The following is an 18,559-nucleotide window of genomic DNA, read 5'->3' as shown; positions in this document are numbered from 1 at the left end:
CCCTGCCTCACTCGGTTCCCCGCAGGCGAACGGTCCAGGACAAGATGACGGGTGCAGACATAAAGCTGACGGACGAGCAGGTGGAGCTGGTGCATCGGCTCCAGAAAGGGCAGTTTGGGGACGTCCACTTCAACCCCTACGAGGTAAGGTCCTGGCACACCCTGCGAGCGAGCCAAGACGGGCAGGGGCAGCACAGCGGTCACCGCCACGCGGGTCTGTGTCTCCGCAGCCAGCCGTTGACTTCTTCACCCACGAGGTCATGATCCACCCGGTGACGAATCGCCCAGAGGACAAGCGGAGCTTCATCCCCTCCCTCATCGAGAAGGAGAAGGTGAGAGGCCTGACGGCACCCTGGGTGAGCTGGGAGCACAAAGGCTGGTTCCTGCTGCACGTGTAAACCCGTGCCAAGCCCTCCGGTCCTGTGCAGCCCCCCAGGGCTGTGCTCGGTGGCTTTCGCTTCCATCCTCACATCCCACACCTCCTCCTCCCCAGGCCTGTGGAGTCCCGTGGCTCCCGGGCTTGACCTCTCCTTGCCCCACAGGTCTCCAAGCTCGTCCACGCCATCAAGATGGGTTGGATCAAGCCCCGTAAGCCCAAGGACGACACACCTACGTACTACGACCTCTGGGCCCATGAGGATCCCAACTCCATCCTGGGTCGCCACAAGATGCACGTCCCAGCCCCCAAGATGAAGCTGCCGGGGCACGAGGAGTCCTACAACCCCCCACCCGAGTACCTGCTCAGCGAGGAGGAGGTGAGGGGGGACCGGGAGCCGCAGGGGAAAGCTCTGGGCACATGGGGAGCTCAGTAGGTGCCAGGACCCGAGGTGGGGGCTTTGCTGGGCTGGGGAGGGCAGCGGGGGAAATGCCGCACCTCAGAGGGGCACCCTGGAGACCACAAGAGTCGAGACCTTGCAAGGGAAATGAAAGCAAAGGTTCCTCAGCCCCCTGAATAAAAAGAGAAGTGGGGCCACCTCCCAAGGAGCGGGGTGTCCCTGTGACGGGAAGGTACGGCCTCCAAACTAAACCCCTGCGGGGTCTCCTGGTGCGGGGTTTGTCCTGGCATCCCGCGCCCAGAGACACGTTCAGCCCAGGGGCTGGGAGCGGGGAAAAACAGGCAGCAAAACGCTGGTGGGCTGAGGGGGGCAGGAAAACTCTGGGAGGCTGAGGAGGGCAGAAAAACCTCGGCTGAGGGGGGCAGGAAAACTCTGGGAGGCTGAGGAGGGCAGAAAAACCCCCTGGCTGAGGAGGGCAGCAAACCCCTAGGAGGCTGAGGTGAGAAACCAGCTCGAGGATGGTTCTTGGCGCGCTCAGGGAGGGGGGGATGTGCCGGGGTCGGGGCAGCAGCACCCCGCCAGCCAGGGCTCCTGCCAGCCCTGCTGAGGTGGGTCCCCTCCGTCCCGCAGAAGCTGGCCTGGGAGCAGCAGGAGCCGGCCGAGCGGAAGCTGAACTTCGTGCCGCAGCAGTACCGGTGCCTGCGGGCAGTGCCTGCCTACTCCCGCTTCATCCACGAGCGCTTCGAGCGCTGCCTGGACCTCTACCTCTGCCCACGCCAGAGGAAAATGCGGGTGAGGACTTCTCCTACCCCTCCCCAGCCCCTGCCCGGGTGTCCTGGGGACGTTTCAGCCTGGCCTCTGCTTGCTCCTGTGCGCGCCCCGATGCTCTGCGGCACAACCTGCCGCTCCTAAAGGAGTCCCTCACCTACCCGCAGCGCCGGTCCCAGCTCACCGCAGAGCTCGGGAGCTGGGCTGGGGCTGTGCCCCCGCTTGCAGAACCTCTGTCCTATGATCCCCCTGCGGCTCAGAGCCCCAAGCCTGGGCTTCCCAGCCGGAGCCGGCCCTGGGGCAGCGGGGCTGGACAGCCCGTGCACGCAGGGCACCCGGATCGGTGCCGAGGGGAGGCCGAGGTGCAGCCTGGTTGTGTCTCACCGCCTGCCTCTCGCAGGTCAACGTGGACCCCGAGGACCTGATCCCCAAGCTGCCGAAGCCGCGGGACCTGCAGCCCTTCCCGTCCACCCAGGCCCTGGTGAGTGGACGCGTGGAGCGCGGGGGGCTGCCGTGCCGTGCCCGTGGCGGCCGGTCCCGGTGAGAGCAGGCACCCGTAACGGCTGCTCTGGGCACGGCTGCTGCCCCTCGGCCCGGAGGGAGAGGAGCTGCCTGTGTCGGATGAGGCAGGACGGGGCTCGTGGCTGGGCAGAGCGGGGGCCCTGCCCCAGGAAAAGAGTGGGGTGCCCCGAGTGTGGTCATGCGGGGGGGGGGGTGGGAACCAGCAGCACACACATCTCTGCTTTCCTGCGCACGCAAACGACCCCAGACCCCCCTCTCCCTCCTTGCTGAACGCGGGGAGGTCCCCGCAGAGGAGCCGCTGGGCCGGGGGGGGACCCTCACCCTCCTCCCATCTCCCTCCCCAGGTCTACCGTGGGCACACCAGCCTGGTGCGTTGCCTCAGCATCTCTCCCAGCGGGCAGTGGCTGGTGTCAGGTAAAGATTGGCTCCCCAGACCGGGGCACCCCAAACGCGCCGGTGCCGCTAACCTGGCCCCACACGTGTGAGACCCCGGGGCTCCTGCGCTGCCGGGCGCCGGGGAGCCTGGCCAGCCCCCGGTGCCGCTGCACGGCCCGGGGTGGGTGGGGGAAGCCTGGGAGCCTCCTGGGGAGTCCTGCGGCTGCCCCAGCCGGCAGCGTGTGTCCCCCCCCCGGCCTGCGGGAAGGCGTGTTGCCTCCAGAAGGCTCCGTGGGTTTTTCCAGCCGCTCTCGGGACCCCACCCAGGAGCCTGCGTCCCTCCCGCTCCGCAGTGGAGAAAGTGAGGCTGGAGGAGTGAACGGCGGAGCCCTGCGCGGCTGGCGGGGGGCTGGAGATGGAGAGCAGATGGCAGTTTAACAGCCCACAAAGGCACATGTGCTTTTTATAGCGCTGGAGTTTCCAGGCTGCCAGCTCCCGGTGGCCGCGGTGTCGGTCGGTTGCACAACGTGGAATTCCTGGCCCCGGGCTGGGAAAGTGGCTGAGATCAGGCGTTAAAAATAACCCGACCTGCGGGGACACGCGCGCGGGGCCGCCGGCTACCTGCTCCTGCCCTGCCTGCCCGCGGAAAAGCCGGCCCGGGGAGCTGCCGGCCGGCGGCTCGCAGCGAGACGGGGCCACGCCGTGCCGTGCCAGGCCGAGCCAGGCGTGCTGCCAGCACGGCAGCTGCGCCGGGAGCCCTGCGCCTCGGAGGGGGGACACACCCCCCCCCCGCACCCCCCCCCATGCCCCACGGGCAGAGCCGCGGTGCTGGAGGGAGCGGGGTGGGGGGCTGCAGCCCCCCGGTCACGTCTCGCCTTCGGGGTGCCGGCGCTCCTCCCCGAAGGAAGGCTGCAGTGCTGCGGGGCACGGGGATTTGGGGCTGCTCGCCCCCTCCGGCTTGGGGACGAGCCCCGTGCTGCTGAGCCAAGCCGTGGCAGCCCCCGGGGCGGGGGGGGACCCACACACAGACACTCAGAAGCGTGCCCTGTCCCGCAGGCTCCGATGACTGCACGGTGCGGTTCTGGGAGGTGTGCACGGCTCGCTGCATGAAGACCCTGCCCGTGGGCGGTGTGGTGAAGAGCCTCGCCTGGAACCCCAACCCCACCGTCTGCCTGGTGGCCGTCTGCGTGTGAGTCTCCCAGCGTGGCCTTCGCCATCCTCCAGCCGGGACCTCCCTGAGCTGGGGCAGATTTTTTCCCCCCACCCCCCCAGTCTCCCAAAGCCCATCCGGCCTCCAAGGAGAACCTGGAAACTCGTGGCACCCCCAGCAGCGAGGCCGGACACACTGTGGTGTTCAAAGCCACCTCTGCTCACTGCAACCCTGCCTCCCTCTTTGTTTGGTGGCCCTCCTCCTTCTCGTGGTGGCCCTCCTTCTCGTGGTGGCCCTCCTTCTTCTCGTGGTGGCCCTCCTTCTCATGGTGGCCCTCCTTCTTCTCGTGGCGGCCCTCCTTCTCGTGGTGGCCCTCCTTCTTCTCGTGGTGGCCCTTCTTCTCGTGGTGGCCCTCCTTCTTCTCGTGGTGGCCCTTCTTCTCGTGGTGGCCCTCCTTCTTCTCGTGGTGGCCCTCCTTCTTCTTCTTGTGGCCCTCCTTCTCATGGTGGCCCTCCTTCTTCTCATGGTGGCCCTCCTTCTTCTTGTGGTGGCCCTCGTTCTTCATTCCTCCTCCGGTGGAGGAACCAGCCAGGTCCCACCATCCTTCCTGGGGCGCTCGGGCTATGACAGAGCTCCCCCATGTTCTCACTCTCGTCTCTTTGCTGGCCTGACTGCTCGCAGCGTCCCACACATCCCTCCCCGCGGCCCCGGCCCTGTGCTGGGGCCAGCCCACGGCGGCACCGGGCTTGCAGAGGGGTTTCCCCTCCCCGGCGCTGCCCTGACCCGTACGCTCGTCCCACGCTGCAGGGAGCAGTCGGTGCTGCTGGTGAACCCCTGCCTGGGGGACAAGCTGCTCTACGGGGCCACCGACCAGCTGCTCGAGTCCTACGTGGCGCCGGAGGAGGAGCGGGTCCAGCCCGTGCGGTGGGCGACGGCCACGCTGGAGGAGCACAGCAGAGGCGTCCGGCTGGTCGTCCAGCACAGCAAGGCAGGGACGGGGCAGGGCGGGGAGCTGCGGCTCCCCAGGGGGGAGCGTGGGGCAGGCCCGCTGCCGGGTCTGACCCACGGCTGTCCCCGCTCTCCGCAGGCCGTGAAGCAGGTGACCTGGCACGGCAAAGGCGACTACTTCGCCAGCGTCGTGTCCGACAACAGCAACATGCAAGTGCTGATCCACCAGGCCAGCAAGCGCTGGAGCCAGAACCCCTTCCGCAAGAGCAAGGGGCTGGTGCAGTGCGTGCTCTTCCACCCCATCCGGCCCTACTTCTTCGTGGCCACCCAGCGCTACGTCCGCGTCTACAACCTCCTCAAGCAGGAGCTCACCAAGAAGCTGATGACGAACTGCAAGTGGGTGTCCAGCATGGCCATCCACCCTGGAGGTGCGTGGCCTGCGGTGCTCCCCGGGGACCTGCCCAGGTCCTGTGAGCCGGCGCGGGGTGTCCCGCTCAGCCAGGCTGCTTGGGGTGCGGGCAGGGCTCTGGGTGCTGGCGGGACACCGTGGGGTTTGCTGGTGTCCCCCGTGACTCCCTGTTCCCTCTCACAGGCGACAACATCATCTGCGGCAGCTACGACAGCAAGCTGGCCTGGTTTGACCTGGACCTCTCCACCAGACCCTACCAGCTGCTGCGGTGAGCGCCGGGGCTGGGGCCAGCCTCTGCCCGCTCCCCGTTAACCTGCCCACACCCCCAGACCCCACGGGGCCTCTCCCGGGGCTGCGTCCTCTCCTGGGACCTGGCAGCAGGACGGAGCCCGTGGGGGCTGTGCCAGGAGCAGCCATCCCTGCCCAGCGTGTCGGTGTCTCCCAGCTCCCGTGTGCCAGGGCCGGGGAGGGGGGGGCCGTGGGCTCAGCAGGGGCAAAGCCTCTGTGGTTTGAGCTGCCCCCAGCAGGTCCCAGTCTGTCCCAGTTGCCCACTCCTCTCCGTAAAGCCCGTCCCTGCGCAGGCGCCTCGGCCAAGCGTGGGGCTGGGGATGGAGCGTCCACCCCTCGCCCGGCCATCGCCCCCAACTTCTTTGCAGGCACCACAAGAAAGCGCTGCGGAGCGTGGCCTTCCACAAGCACTACCCGCTCTTCGCCTCGGGCTCGGACGACGGGACCGTCATCGTTTGCCACGGCATGGTCTACAAGTACGCAGCGGGGAGCCCCGGGGGTCCGGCGTGGGGGGTCCCCTCTCCTTTGGCAAGCCCTGGAGGGGAGGGCGGGGGGGGGGGGGGGCGCGGGGAGTAGCGCTTGTGGGGTGACTCTGGGGGTCCCCCAGGGAGGTGGGCGGGAGGGAGCCGAACCCCAGCACTGACCCCTCTGCCCCGCCCCAGCGACCTGCTGCAGAACCCGCTGCTGGTGCCCGTGAAGGTGCTGAAGGGCCACGCGATCACCTTGGACCTGGGCGTCCTCGACGTTCTCTTCCACCCCACCCAGCCCTGGGTCTTCTCCTCTGGCGCTGACGGGACCATCCGGCTCTACACGTAACTGCTGCCCAACACCACCCCCCACCCCCCAGCACCAGCACCCTGCGGGCGAGGGGCAGCACCGGCACCGCCGCGCCCCGCCGGGAACGTCGCTCCTGCGCCCACACTCCCGGGGCCTTGCTCATTAAACTCTTTTTTTTTTGGATAATCCTGCGCTGCTTTGTCCTGCATCGCTGGCCCAAGGCTTCGGGGGATGCCTGGATCCCCCTGCGCGGTGCTGCTGCACCCCCTGCCCCCCCCAGGCACATCACCATCCCCCCTTCCCCCGAGTGCCCCAGGTGGGGGGGAAGGATGAGGGGGGGTGGGCAGGGGATGGGGCGGAGGGCTGGGAGGAAGGGCAGAAGATGGGATGAAGTCGCCCTCGGGTCTCCACTCGCCCCCCCCACGCCAGCTCACACCCCACAACACCACGGCTGGGGGCTGCCCGGAGCCGGTGTGGCCCCCCTGCACCCTGTGGGACCCCCCTGCTGCGGGGTCCCACGTCGCCTGGGCTCGTCCCAGAGTGGGGATCGTGGGCCAGAGCTGGCCATCGACCCTGAGACAAGGAGCCCACCACAGCGAGCTTCCACGTCCCAAGTGGGAAAAGGCCACGGGGGTGTCCCCCCTGCTCACCCCCCGGTTGGTGGGGGGGCCTGGCACAGCCCCAGCCCCGGTGCAGCCCAACTCCCTGCCCAGTCAGCCCTGGCATCCCCCCCGCCTCGCCGGAGCTGGGCTGCTGGAGGGGTCGTGGGAGCTTTCAGAGCTGTTTTGGCCCCAGGAGCCGGTGGGGCTGGATGATTGTCCCGCAGCAACAGAAAAAGGCCCCACACCAGAGCCCACGGGCTCCGCTGTGCCGGGCCAGGGCCAGGAGCTCCCAGCACCCCTCCTGCCTCCCCCCCACCCTCCCTGCAGCATGGGGCACAAGCCACTCCTGCCTCTCAGAGCAGCTCTGCCCTGGAGCGTTCACTCTGAGCCCTACTGAGGCCAGGACTACCACTGACACCGCTGGATACACGTGCCAGTGCCATGGAGGAGGGGGCCAGGTCATGCTACGGGACCGCTGCCGCCCCACACCTCCCTCAGCTGCTGCTGGTGGTGGAGGAAGCGCCCGCAGAGGCCCCTGCCCAGCCCCCTGCACCCCCCCCTCTCACACAGACATCCCCGCAAAGGAGCCCAGGAGCAGAGCGGGGCCGGGAGCAGCAGGAACCAGGATAGAATTGGCGCCCAAAGGAGAAAAAGAGCCCAGAGGTGACCAGAGCAGGGAGCTCGGGTGTAGGGACAGAAACGTGTGACGGGGGGGGGAAAGGGGGGAAACACCCCGAGTAGAGCCAGGCCTGGTTCTGGGCTTCATCTTTGGCACGGGGAGGGGAAGAGGAGACCCAGCATCTTCCTCCAAGGGGAATCCCGGCACAGCCAGCGCCTTCCCCTGTGCCCCACCCCCCCCCAGGCTCCCCCCAGCCCCAACCCCGCTCACACAGCCAGGGGTGGGGGCCACCCCCCCGCTTCACCCCGCCACAACGCGCCAGGAGCAAAGAGCTTTATTTAAAAATACGTTTATGTACACGTGTGTCGAGAGGACGGTCACATTCATCGAGTAGGGCTGGGGGGGGGGGGGGGGGGCAAGGCCCCGTGTTCAGCATCGGGGAGCAGCAGGGTGGGACGAGGGGCTGGAGGCAGTCGGGGGGTGCGGGGGGGACACGCAGGCTCCGTCCTGCTCCCCCCAGCTGCAGCCCCTTCCCTCGCCGCGCCGCCACTGAGGTCCCCCGCCCAGGACCCTCAGCCCAGAAGTCAACCGGGACCCCATCCAGCAGCCTGCAGCGAGGGGCCACACGCCCACCGTGTCCTCCGGCCACCGCGGTGCCGCGGCTGGGCCAAACTGGTGCTGGGGGTGGGGGGGGGGGGTTGGCGGAGGCGCTGGGCAGGCTCCTGCGGGCTGGCCGGAGCGGAGGAAGATGATGGAGCTGCCCTGGAGGCAGGCGAGCCGGGCCCCGAGGCGGGTGCTCCGTGCAGGAAGACGTGGCGGGTGCCCGTGGGGCTCACGGCGGCCACGAGCAGACCCAACTATTGCTGCGGTGGAGCCGGGGTGCCCCGGGGGGGGGGGCTCACAGGATCCTGACGAGACGGCCCAGCGTCTCCGCCACCTTCACGCGGACGGCGGGGACGGGGTCCTTCAGGAGCAGGTTCAGAGCTGGAAGGAGCAGAGCAGGGCCGGGCTGGGGGCTGCGGGGCCACGGCCACCCACCCCTGCCCCGGCGCAGGCGAAGCCGCCTCCGGGCTTTGCTCCGTCACACCAGGAAGGAGGAATCCCACTCCAGCCCCAGGGACGCTGGGGCCCCTCTGCCAGCCCCCTCCCCTGCTCCAGTCCCCCCCCCCCCGTCATCGGCCCACAGCTCTGCAGCCCAGGGGACCGACGCCACGGCAGCAGGATGGTGCTGCGGAGGCTGCCAGCCCAGCCCGGCCCTGTGGCCCGGGGCGGTGGGACTGGGGGGGCTCCCTGGGGCACCGGCTGAAGCTGGTGGGGCTCCTCCTGCACCGCCCCGGGGAGGGGAAGGGCCCCAACGCGGGGATCTGGGGCCAAGGAGGGGAGCGGAGCCAGGAGCGGGGTCCCCAGGGGCCCGTGGGGCCATGCAGACGCTCGCCGGGCCAAGCCTCCCCTATCAGCACGATTTCCTAATGCCTGGAACAGCTCCCAGTAGTAAGAAAACAATCCAGGTAGTTTTTCCTAGCAGTAAAAGTATAATAATATTTTTCCAGTAGCTTGTTTACCCGGCGCAGGAGAGCCCTCGCCTCCCTCCCGATCCCCCCGACTCCCCGGGCGAGCCAGGCTCCCCTGATTTCCCTGCCCGCTTGCCCCCCGGCTCGCGGCATCCCCGTGCCTCGCCGGGCGCAGCCGCGGGGGCGCCCCGGGGTGGGCTGTAGCGCTGAAGCCCCCCCGGACCCCGCACGGCCGAGCCACTCAACACGGGAAGCTCGAGCAACCCAATCCAGGCCTGCTCGCTCCAGCGATTACTCACACGCAGGCAGATTATCTTTCACTTGTTTCAAACAGACAGGCCTCTTTCTTCTGGAAGGGCTCAGGGAGCCAACGGAAAGATAGTTTTTCCTTTTTTAGTGTTTTTTAAGCTCCCTTGGAACAATCCAAAAGTTTCCATGCATTACTATATACTATGAGGTCACTAGTGACAGGGAAAAAATCCCTGAAATCCAGGAAAATTACTTAACTCTGCTCCAAAATGCCACCAGCTTCAAGTTGACTTTTTATTAGCCCTTCATAACGAGCCTTAACTCTGCCTTTTAACGGTTAACACGTTACAAACAAACCCTGCTTACACTAAGCCACTGCAAAGAGCCTGCGAGCCCCGACAAGGGCCGGGGTTTGCGGTGCAGCCCGGCGGGGCCGTGCCGGGCTGCGGGGTCTGGGGGCCACTTGGCACCCACCAGAGGAGCCCCCGGGCTGCAAACCGGCGAAAGCCGCGGGCGGCAGCGCCTACTCACCCGAAATGAGTTGGTCCAGGTCCACCTGCTGGCAGTGGTCTTCGTCCACGTGCAGCACCAGGAAGCCTGAGGAAGAATTTCAAGAGTCAGGGCTCGGGCTGGATCCCACCGGGGAGCCCCACATCCAAGGAGACGGGTAACGGCGGCACCAGGTCGCTCGCCCCTGCGCCGGCAACACCCGCCCAGGCCAGGACCGCCGTGGGTGTTGCAGAAACACCCCGAGCTGGGGGCACGGGGCTGAGGCAGCTCTCCTGGCCGCGCTGCTCCTCACCGTAACCTCACCCCCCTGCTGCACCCGGAGCCTGGAAAGTGATGGACCGAGGCCACCGCCCGGGCAGCCCACGGCCGCTGCAAACCGGCCGCGCGTTTTCCGGCCGCTGCAGCCCCCCTGCACCCAGCCGGCGTTAGCGGCAAGCGGCTGGAGAAAAGTTCCTGGGGTGCTGGCACCAGCCGGGGACATCGCGCGCGTGCCCGTCCCCAGGCCTGGGCGCAGATGACCTGCCTGCTTCCAGCAGCCCCCGCTCACCCACGGTGCCCTCCCAGCAGAGCAGGGGCCGAAAGCTGTCCCAGGACGAGAGGGACGGGCACCCACCCCTTCGGGGAGAGGACACCGGCGCCGAGGAGGAGGAGGAGGAGGAGGAGGAGGAGCGGTGCGGGACGCCGGCAGCCTTACCGATGAACATGGGCGCGGCCGCTCGGATGTCCACCCAGGAGCTCTTGAAGTAGAAGAGGTTGGTTAAGATCAGGCGGTTCAGCATCTCGGGGTAGCTCTGCATCTAGGGGACAAAGAGCCGCCCCGGAGGGCAGGTCAGGCAGGAGGACACCAGACCTGCAGCGCCGGCACCATCTCCTGGAAGCTCCCGGGGAGAGGCCGAAGGCAGCCCAGGAACGGACCCAGGCTGGGGGGGCACGGACGCAGGGGCAGGACCCTGAGGATTTTACAGCCCAGCAGCCCCCCCCCCCCACGACACCGGCACCGGCGCCACGGGCTCGGGCAGGCGCTCACCAGGTGCTTGCAGACGTTGTTCATGAACTCCCCGTAGTGCAGGCTCCTCTCCTCCCGCAAGTGGTTGAGGAACATGTCGCAGAGCCCCTCGCAGCCCATGTTGGGGCCACACATGCGCAGGGCAAACTTGCAGGCCTGCGGCACAGAGAGGGGAGGCTGCGGCGTGCCCTCCGGAGCTCAGCACCTCGCAGGATCGCCGCGGCACGGGCGGCGGGACACTCACTTTGACAACCTCCGGCTTCGGGTCCTGGAGGTGCAGCAGCAGCGTCACCAGCCCGTTCAGGATCTGCTCGAAGAAGACTTCGCAGTTGCCTTCGCTGAACTTGGTCAGGTTGCCGAAGAGCACGATGGAGGACTGGCGGAGGGCCGGCTGCTCCTGCGGGCGGGGGGGGGGGACGAGCAGGGCTCAGCAGGGACCGACCTGCCCCGGGCACCTCCCGCCAGCCCCCCCCCGCGTCCCAGGCTGGAGGGCAGCACGACAAACGGCTGCCCGTCTGTCCTGAACCCTCAGCACCTCCGCCCCAGGCTGCCCCAGGCCTCAGCTGCAGGACCCCAGCTCGCTTTTTTGTTTGCCTTTGAAAACCGTGTTGGACAATTCTTCACCAGGAAATAACAAAACCACCCGTGGGCTGAAGACAGGCTGTGTCAGGGGTGTAAAGTCACTCCCTCCTACCCAGTGAGCACCCCGCACCTCTTCATCCCAAATTTCAGCCACCATCATCCCCCCTTTGCTCCCGCTGGCCTGGAGGCCCCCGCCCCGAGCTGGCAGGGAGCGCCCGGGAGGTGCTGGGGACCGAGCTGGGGGACAGGGGTGTCTCCATGCTGCACCCTCCGGCTCTTGGCAGGGGCAGAGCAGTGGTACGCCGCCGGGGAGGGAGCTGGGCAGCCCCTGGCTGCAGTTCTGCTCAGGCCAGGGGGGAGCAGCACAAAGGTGACACCCCCAAAGCTGGAGCACGGGGAGGGCAGGGAGGGCCTGGCCGGGGGGGGGGGATGCTCCCGGCGGGGCTGCAGCTGCTGAGCGCAGGAGCAGAGGACGAGGCTCGAGCCCAGGGACGGGCGGCAAGCCGAGCGGGAGAAGCATCAAGCTTCCCTGGGGTGATGCTGGTGGGGTTTGGGGACGGACGGGGAGTGCTAAGGGCAGTGAAATCCCCCGGGGACTGACACCCCCAGGACTCTGGCTGCGCCCGCACACGGCCCCTCCGTTACGCCCGAGGAGCCGTTTCCGACACGGCGGCGAAGGCACGAGCTCGGCCCCGGGCTGCCTTACGCTGTCGAAGAAGGGCCGGATCCTGATGGCGATGTGGAGGAGCATGGACTGGATGTCCCTCTCCTCCACGTGATCCAGGAGCTTGGAGAGACTGGACATGGCCTCGAGCGCAACCAGGTTGTGGGGGTCGTCTTTGTCATCCATGCCGTTGACCATGGAGGCCAGCAGCTTGGCCCCGTGCCTCCTCACCTGCAAGGGAAGCAGCGAGAAACGTGGTCCCCGCGGGGCCAGCCTGGCAGGGACATGTCCCCTGGGCGCCCTGCAGCAGGCTCCTGCCCCAGGCTGCGCTTCCAGCCAGAAAGAGCCAGAAGAAAACTGAAATTGCGACTGCCGCGGGCAAAGCATCCCCGGCACAGGCCAGTCACCGCACGCGGTAACTGCGTCCCGCTGGAACCCTCGAGGCAGCCCTTCGCTGCGTGATTCGAGGCCGGTGAACGCTCAGCGAAGGGGGAGAGGAACTTTGTGTAAGCCACGTTACGTCTGCCACCGCTGGATTCTGAGCGCTCGGCCTTGCAAACTCCGCCGTGCCGTCCAGCGCGGGGCTGGGAAGGGGCGAGGACGGACAGACAGACTGCTGTCCCTGAGCCACCCGGGGTGGCAGGAGCCCCCCCAGACCCGCGCCCGCCCGGCATCGCTCCGGGTCGCCCAAGCAGATCGCGGACGAAGGGGGGGGGGGGGGGGCAGCTCTCTTGGGCTGGAAATGCGGCTGGGCTGAGCGGAGGAGCTGGCAACGAACAGCTCGTCTCTGCCATCGCCCCGGCTCGCCGCCACCCTCCTCATCCTCACCAGGGCTTGTGCTGCCAGAGCTGCTGGTTTTTTTGCTTCCCCGAGGCAGCACCCCGACTCACACAGCCCAGAGCTCTGGCTGCTGTTAGTGCAGCGGGTCTGGCTGGGCTTACGCCAGCAGAACGGTATTTTTAGTAGCTACTGATACTTTATCAGCAGATCACGGTAGCGTACTGTCTGTCTTGGGGCTGGCCAGCCTGTGACCTCTTCCTGGGGTTTGGCACGGGCGAGCACGGGAGCGGGGTGCTGCCAAGCCCCCGCCGATCAGCCATCAGGTGAGCAGAGCTGTGGGGTCAGGGCAGATGCTCCCACGCCTGTGGGGTTTGCGGCGTCGGCTCCTCTCCCGGCTGGGAAAAGGGGGTTTAAGCTGCCGCTTCCCCGCTGCAAGGTGCGTCAGCATCGGTATCGGGGATACCAGCTCTGCCTGCCTGAACCCCATCGTCGGGACAGGGGAGCGCTTTGCTTTTAAGGATCCATTTGTCAGCTGGCAAAACCCCCCAGGGAAGGGCGAGGGGCTCACAGGTCTCGAACAGGCTCGCGGGACTCGCTGCCTGCGTGGGTGGGCAGCCCCAGGGCGAGCCGGCTCGCTCCGGCCGGGCAGCCTCCCCCCGAGGATGCGGGGTCTTCCTCCAGAGCCCCACTGTCCCGCCTAAACCCCCACCCCGCCGCCTGCGGCCGGCAGCATCTCCCCGGGGCCTCGTGCTCCCTTCCCCGGGCAGGGAGCTCGGCGCACGCCCTCACCTTTTCCGGCGAGCCGGAGGCGATGTTGCCGAGTCCCCGGAGCGCCAGCATCCGCACCAGCATGCAGGAGTCCTTCTGCCTCCCCGTCATGTTATCCATCACGGTCTCCAGCAGCATCAGGTCGTTCACCACGTTACTGTTGAGGAGCTGAAGCAGAAGAGAGTCTCAGCACCGACGGGACAGGGCCCCGCGAACCACGAGGGAGACGGCGGCCGAGGTTTGGGTGCTCTGACTCCTTCACCCTGGGGAGGAACCTCAGTTTGAGCCCCAGCACCCCCCAGGCCCTCGCTCCCTATTTGCATCATCCACAGATCCCTGCATCCGGAGATCCAGCATCCCTGCGCCCCGAGCCAGGCACTTGGATATAGAGAACCTGCGATAATTCAGAACAGGTAAATCGAGAAAACTGAGGACCCCAAGTTGGGAAGAAGGGGGAACCCCGGGTGAGCACCGACAGCCAGGAGAAACCCAGAAAACCTACACAAAAGCTAAATCCTCACCCCCGAGATCGCCTGCCAGGTGAGACGAGGCTGGCTTGGGAGAGGTGGGAGTATTTACAGGGATCCAAGCGCATCCCCCGGGCTGGGGCACTGCCACGGTACAGGGTGAGCGGTACAGGGGCACCTGGACCCCCCATGTTCCTCGGAGCCCCTGGGAGCATCCCCAGCAGCTGAGCAGAAGCACAACCGGAGCTTTTGGCGAGCAGCGCCGGGAGGAGCCGGCCAGGCAGAGACTCAAGAACAATCCAGGAGACCTGGCTGGCTGGAGGCGGCAGGGCTGCTCTCCCGCTGACCCTCCTCGCTGAGCCCCTGCCTCGTGGGGAGGGAGAGCCACGTACGGAAGCGGGTTGTGCTCCAAGGACTGTCGCTGGCCCTGCCCGGCGGGGCCCGTCCCGTCCCGGAGGGGTCAGGGCTTTAGGGAAAGGAGGTTCCACAGCCAGCGGGGTCGGCAGGAGCCCGGCACCCAAGGGGCACGTCTGGGTTAATGGGTGCCGGCGCGGCTGCGCTGGGGTTCAGCCCCAGGGCAGGGATTCCGGGGGCTCCCTGCGCGCACCCACTGACACCGGTCCCCACTGCGGAGAGCCCAGGAGCCCCGGGGCGGAGAGGGACCCCGCGACACGAGACCCGGCCCGCACGCAGGCACCGTGGGTGGGAGCACAGAGCTGAGAGCTCGGGCTGGGCAGCGAGGGCTGTCAGGCGCGGGCACCGGCAGCACCCCCCTGGGCGCCAGGGGCTGGCGCGGGTGGGGGCAGTGACAGCACCTCTGCTGCCGCCCCGGGCACCCCGCGGAGGCTGGGGGGGGCAGGGGGTACTGCACACCGGCCCCGTGCTGCCCGTCCTCCCGCTGCTCCAGCCCAGTGGCCGTCCCCCTCCTCGCTTCCCCTCTGTCATCTCCGTCACTGGCACGGCCGAGAGAAAAGGGACTGAGCTCTCACCTCATCAGTTTTGAGAGAGGGAGACACAGGCATTTGCTTCCTTCCCCTCCAGCTCCACGGTGAGGCAAAGCTGCTATTTTAAACCCTTTAAGGATGCAGAGGGCCAACCACACTCCAAAACTAAAGCAGATTCTGGGACAGGCTCCAAGAGCCGGGCCGGCAGCTCCCCCAGCCAAACAGAAAATAAAAACAGTGCCTTAATCCCAGGCTGCTTAAGCAGCTGAGAATTTAAAAGGTGGTTTATAAAGGGGGGGGGAATACAGTTCTGCACTGTTGGCATAAGGTGCTCCTTTATGTAACAAAAACTCCTCGAGTGGCCCAGGGCTTTAAGGTGGTATGTACGGAGAGCTAGTGTTACAGTCTGCTGGCTGCGCTGCCGGCGAGGGGAAAGGACTTGAGTCACTTCATTCCTTCGGGTGGTACGTAAGGACGGAGTTACGGTTTGCTGGCTCATGGCGGTGATGTGTTCAGAGTTGGACTCCTGCGAGCGCGTCTCTGCCATCCCCTCTACCAGAGGGTCGGGAAGCCGAGCAGGGCGGGCAGAGCCCCGCCGCAGCTTAACCCGCAGCCCGGCCGCAGGGGAAGGCGGCCGGCCAGGAGCCAGCCGGCAGCTCACCTCGGCGAGGAAGGCGGTGGTGGTGATCCTCTGGCTGTCGAAGACGCTGCTCAGCGTTGGGACGAGGTTCTTGACGATCAGGGGGAGCCGGGGGCCGGCGTGTCGTGCCATCGCGCTGCCAACAGAAGCGGCACGCGTGTCACCCGAGGCTGCCCCGGGGCGGGGGGGCTCTGAGGAAGCCGGCGAGCCCCTCCGCCCAGGGCTCTGGGAGCCACCGAGGGCAGTGAAGTGCCGGCACCGAGCCCTGCGCCGTGGGGCTGCCACGACGCGCCTCAGCCGAGGGGCCACCTCGTCCCGCGCCGCGGGCCGGGGTGCTCGGAGCAGCCTGCGCCGCCCGTCCCTCACGCCTCTGCGCCCTGCTGCTCGGCACGACCAGCACACGCCGGCAGCCCGGACCGCAAAGCCGGTGGCCGTGGCCTGGCACCGTCCCCTCCTGCCACCCGCTCGACCGGGGACGAAGCGCAGGGCCGGACCGAGCCCACGCCTGGGGCGCGCCGGGCACCCTAGCAGGAGCCGGCTGCGGCGGACCCTGCCCAGGAGGGACGGGTTTTGTTTCGGACGAGACACTCTCAAGCGTTTGGGAGGTTCAATAAAGCGTTTTTGCAAATACTGGAAAATCCCAAACCGCTCCTCTCCTCCGCGGCCGTCCAAGAGCTATTAACGGCGCTGGGTGGAGGGACGGCGAAGTCCCCGGCTGAACCAGGCGCCACCGAAGCGGGCTGCGGGCGGCCCCCGGCCTCGCCGCCGTTGGCACGCGGTTGTGCGGCCGGCAGAAGGGCGGGCAGGGATCGAACCTGATGAACCACGAGGCCGTTTCGGCAGCAGCGAAAGAGGGGGGGGGGGAAAAAAAAAAAAAGTTTCCACCTGGGACCTTTTTGGTGCCCACGGTAGCTCGGCTGGGAGGGAAGCGGGAGCCTGAGCCCCGAGGGGAGCACGGCGAAGCAGCTGAGAGCGGCAAAGCTTTGGCTGGGGTGCCTGAAGAGCCGCCGGGCACACGGCGGCCGCATCCAGCCCCCCACCCCCCCACCCCAAAACGCAGCGCAGCCCCCCCGGGCCGCTTCCAGCCGGCTGGGGACAGAGCTGGCCCCGTGCCTCGGGGATGCGGCGGTTAGCCAGCGGGACTGCCCCAGGGGCTTGGAGGCGTCGCAGCTCCCCGGGGCCGCGGCGCGCCCCGTCCCCGCTTGCTGCGGGGGTGCTGTCCCCGCTCCCTTACCCGGCGAGCACGGCGACGCCGTCGTGGTGCCTCTCCGGAGTCGCCATCAGGTCCCAGGCGCCGGCGTTGCCCACGGCCCGGGCCACCTCCTCGCTGCCCCCCCGGGCCAGCATCACCTTCAGCGTCTCCACGGCACGGCTGGGGAGAGAGGCACGGCCGTGAGGGTCCGGCAGCCCACCCGCCCGGCCCGGCGAGGGAACCTCCTGCCCGGGGAGTGCCGGGACAGGCGGGAGGCGTTCGGGTGCTTGAGGACGGGATGAGTTATGCGAGGGCTTTAGCTGGAGTGAGACGAGCCCATAACTCACTGCTACTTCCATTTGCACCGTGACGTTTGCCGTTAAAGTGATCCAAGACAATAGACTGAAAAGTAAAGAAGTCCAGAACTACTTTAAGGAGGGGGTTTTTTTGCATTAATATTTTATAGGTAGGGATTATTTTGCTGCAAGCACAGAGCAACATATGGGAAACATACATTATCCTGTCAAACAAAACAAATATTAGCAATGGATAAATCTTAGCCTTCAATACAAGCACGAGGAATGCAGCTACCACACACACAAAGAAAACATAATTTAGTAAGACTGTCTCAACACGAAGGGCTTTCAGCTTGTGAGCTGGGTTCCTGCTCTTTCAGCTTCTCGTGGGGATGGGCCAAGCTGCGGTGCCAAGGGACCGGTGCTTGGAGGGACCGTGACCCCCCTCCCCGAGCCCCAGAGCGGGGGCACCCCTGGGGCTCCATCACAGCCTCGTCCTCCAGCAGCTGCGGGACCCCGCCGAGCCCGGCTTGCCTTAACGAAGCACGTCCCAAGCACGCCTCCCGCACGCCCCAGGTTGAGACTAACGATGTAAAATACACACTGGCCCAGCGTAATCCGGGAAAGCACACCCTGCCATGCCAGGCCTCCCCGGGACTGCGCTGCTCTGGCCGTTTTATCAGGAGTGGGGCTGGGGCTCCTCCAGTGCCCGACTCACACGAGCCCCTCCAGCTGAGCGCCAGCCCACGGCCAAAGCAGGAGGAGCAGGAAAGGAGACAAGCAGGAGAACGCAGGTTTGCTTTCCTGCTTGGCACAGCCACACCCAGTGCTCCAAACAAGACTCCTCCGCTCCGACCCCTGCGAGCAGACTCACACCGTGGCACGGTTCCGGACCCGCGGGGCAGACGGTGCCAAAACCCCGAGTCTGCCCTCCGAAACGCGCCCGGAGGAGCCGCCGAGCCGGCTCCCTTGGTGACGGCAAAGGGAGCAGCAGGAGCACGAGCGCTGGCTGAGCCAGCTTGCTCAGCTCTTGCGAAAAGCCCGGACTGGTGGGGAGCCTTTCAGCATGCTTTACGCATCCCTGCGCCGTGAAGACTGCAGGGCAACAAAGGATTAATTACTAATTAAAGAAAACCTTAGGCAGAAGTATTTTCCACCGTCTGTCCATGCCAATCTGCTGGTAGATGTAACACTCTTGGTTTTACTGTTTTGGAGTCTGGCCACGCAGCCCTTCAGAGTTTTTCAGCGAGTTTTCAGCTAGAGAGAGCCCGAGCCGGACGTGCGTGCGTCTCCATTTAGAGGGGTCCTTCCACGGGCTGAGCCTCTGACCCCGGCCAGCAGCCTGGGGTAAACCCCAGGGCTCCTTCTCCACCACTCAGCGGGCAGCCCCACTCCCCCGGGGGCCTTGGAGCGGGTCGGATGCAGCCGGGCCCCACCGGGGCCCCAGCGCCGGCGCTCAGCGGGCGCTCGGCCGCGCCTGTGGCACGTCCATCCCCGCGCCCTCGCTCTCCCAAGGGCAGGAATCGTCACCGCACGCTGCCACAGCCCTGGGCACTTACCGGCCCCCGAGCACCGAGCCAGGCCCTCTGCCCCAAGACCTGATCCTGGCGTGATTACCCGGTACATCTCCGGCCCCCTCAGCCCACCCCCGGGGCTCTCGCCCATGCTGGCAGGGAGCCCCCCACTCCCAAAGCCTACCCTGAATCGCACTCCAGCT

General features: G+C 67.0%; 2 protein-coding genes across 5 annotated transcripts in view; one reads left to right on the top strand and one right to left on the bottom strand.

Moving 5' to 3' along the window:
* Positions 1–6,198, top strand: part of BOP1 (BOP1 ribosomal biogenesis factor) — a 62,835-nt gene extending 56,637 nt beyond the window's left edge. Inside the window, exons 5-16 of the mRNA XM_042786223.1 lie at positions 26–143; positions 230–331; positions 542–754; positions 1,406–1,567; positions 1,944–2,024; positions 2,410–2,479; positions 3,497–3,629; positions 4,398–4,578; positions 4,678–4,966; positions 5,131–5,215; positions 5,604–5,711; positions 5,898–6,198. Of these exons, the coding sequence (XP_042642157.1) occupies positions 26–143; positions 230–331; positions 542–754; positions 1,406–1,567; positions 1,944–2,024; positions 2,410–2,479; positions 3,497–3,629; positions 4,398–4,578; positions 4,678–4,966; positions 5,131–5,215; positions 5,604–5,711; positions 5,898–6,051 (1,696 nt within the window). The 3' untranslated portion in view covers positions 6,052–6,198. The remainder of the gene's footprint in view (positions 1–25; positions 144–229; positions 332–541; positions 755–1,405; positions 1,568–1,943; positions 2,025–2,409; positions 2,480–3,496; positions 3,630–4,397; positions 4,579–4,677; positions 4,967–5,130; positions 5,216–5,603; positions 5,712–5,897) is intronic.
* A 1,354-nt stretch (positions 6,199–7,552) lies between these two features.
* Positions 7,553–18,559, bottom strand: part of MROH1 (maestro heat like repeat family member 1) — a 52,883-nt gene continuing 41,876 nt past the window's right edge. For all 4 annotated transcript variants that reach the window (XM_042786218.1, XM_042786220.1, XM_042786219.1 and 1 more), the window contains 9 exons: positions 16,589–16,726; positions 15,376–15,490; positions 13,325–13,471; positions 11,798–11,986; positions 10,754–10,906; positions 10,531–10,665; positions 10,198–10,300; positions 9,525–9,590; positions 7,553–8,217 (listed from right to left, as the gene is read on the bottom strand). In XM_042786218.1, coding sequence (XP_042642152.1) covers positions 8,132–8,217; positions 9,525–9,590; positions 10,198–10,300; positions 10,531–10,665; positions 10,754–10,906; positions 11,798–11,986; positions 13,325–13,471; positions 15,376–15,490; positions 16,589–16,726 — 1,132 coding nt within the window. In that variant the 3' untranslated portion in view covers positions 7,553–8,131. The remainder of the gene's footprint in view (positions 8,218–9,524; positions 9,591–10,197; positions 10,301–10,530; positions 10,666–10,753; positions 10,907–11,797; positions 11,987–13,324; positions 13,472–15,375; positions 15,491–16,588; positions 16,727–18,559) is intronic.

Source organism: Tyto alba, unplaced genomic scaffold (genome assembly GCF_018691265.1).
Source record: "Tyto alba isolate M040663 unplaced genomic scaffold, T.alba_DEE_v4.0 Super-Scaffold_9, whole genome shotgun sequence".
Lineage (NCBI taxonomy): Eukaryota > Metazoa > Chordata > Aves > Strigiformes > Tytonidae > Tyto > Tyto alba.
Note: the sequence above shows the minus strand (reverse complement) of the source record. Positions and strands in the feature narration are given on the sequence as shown.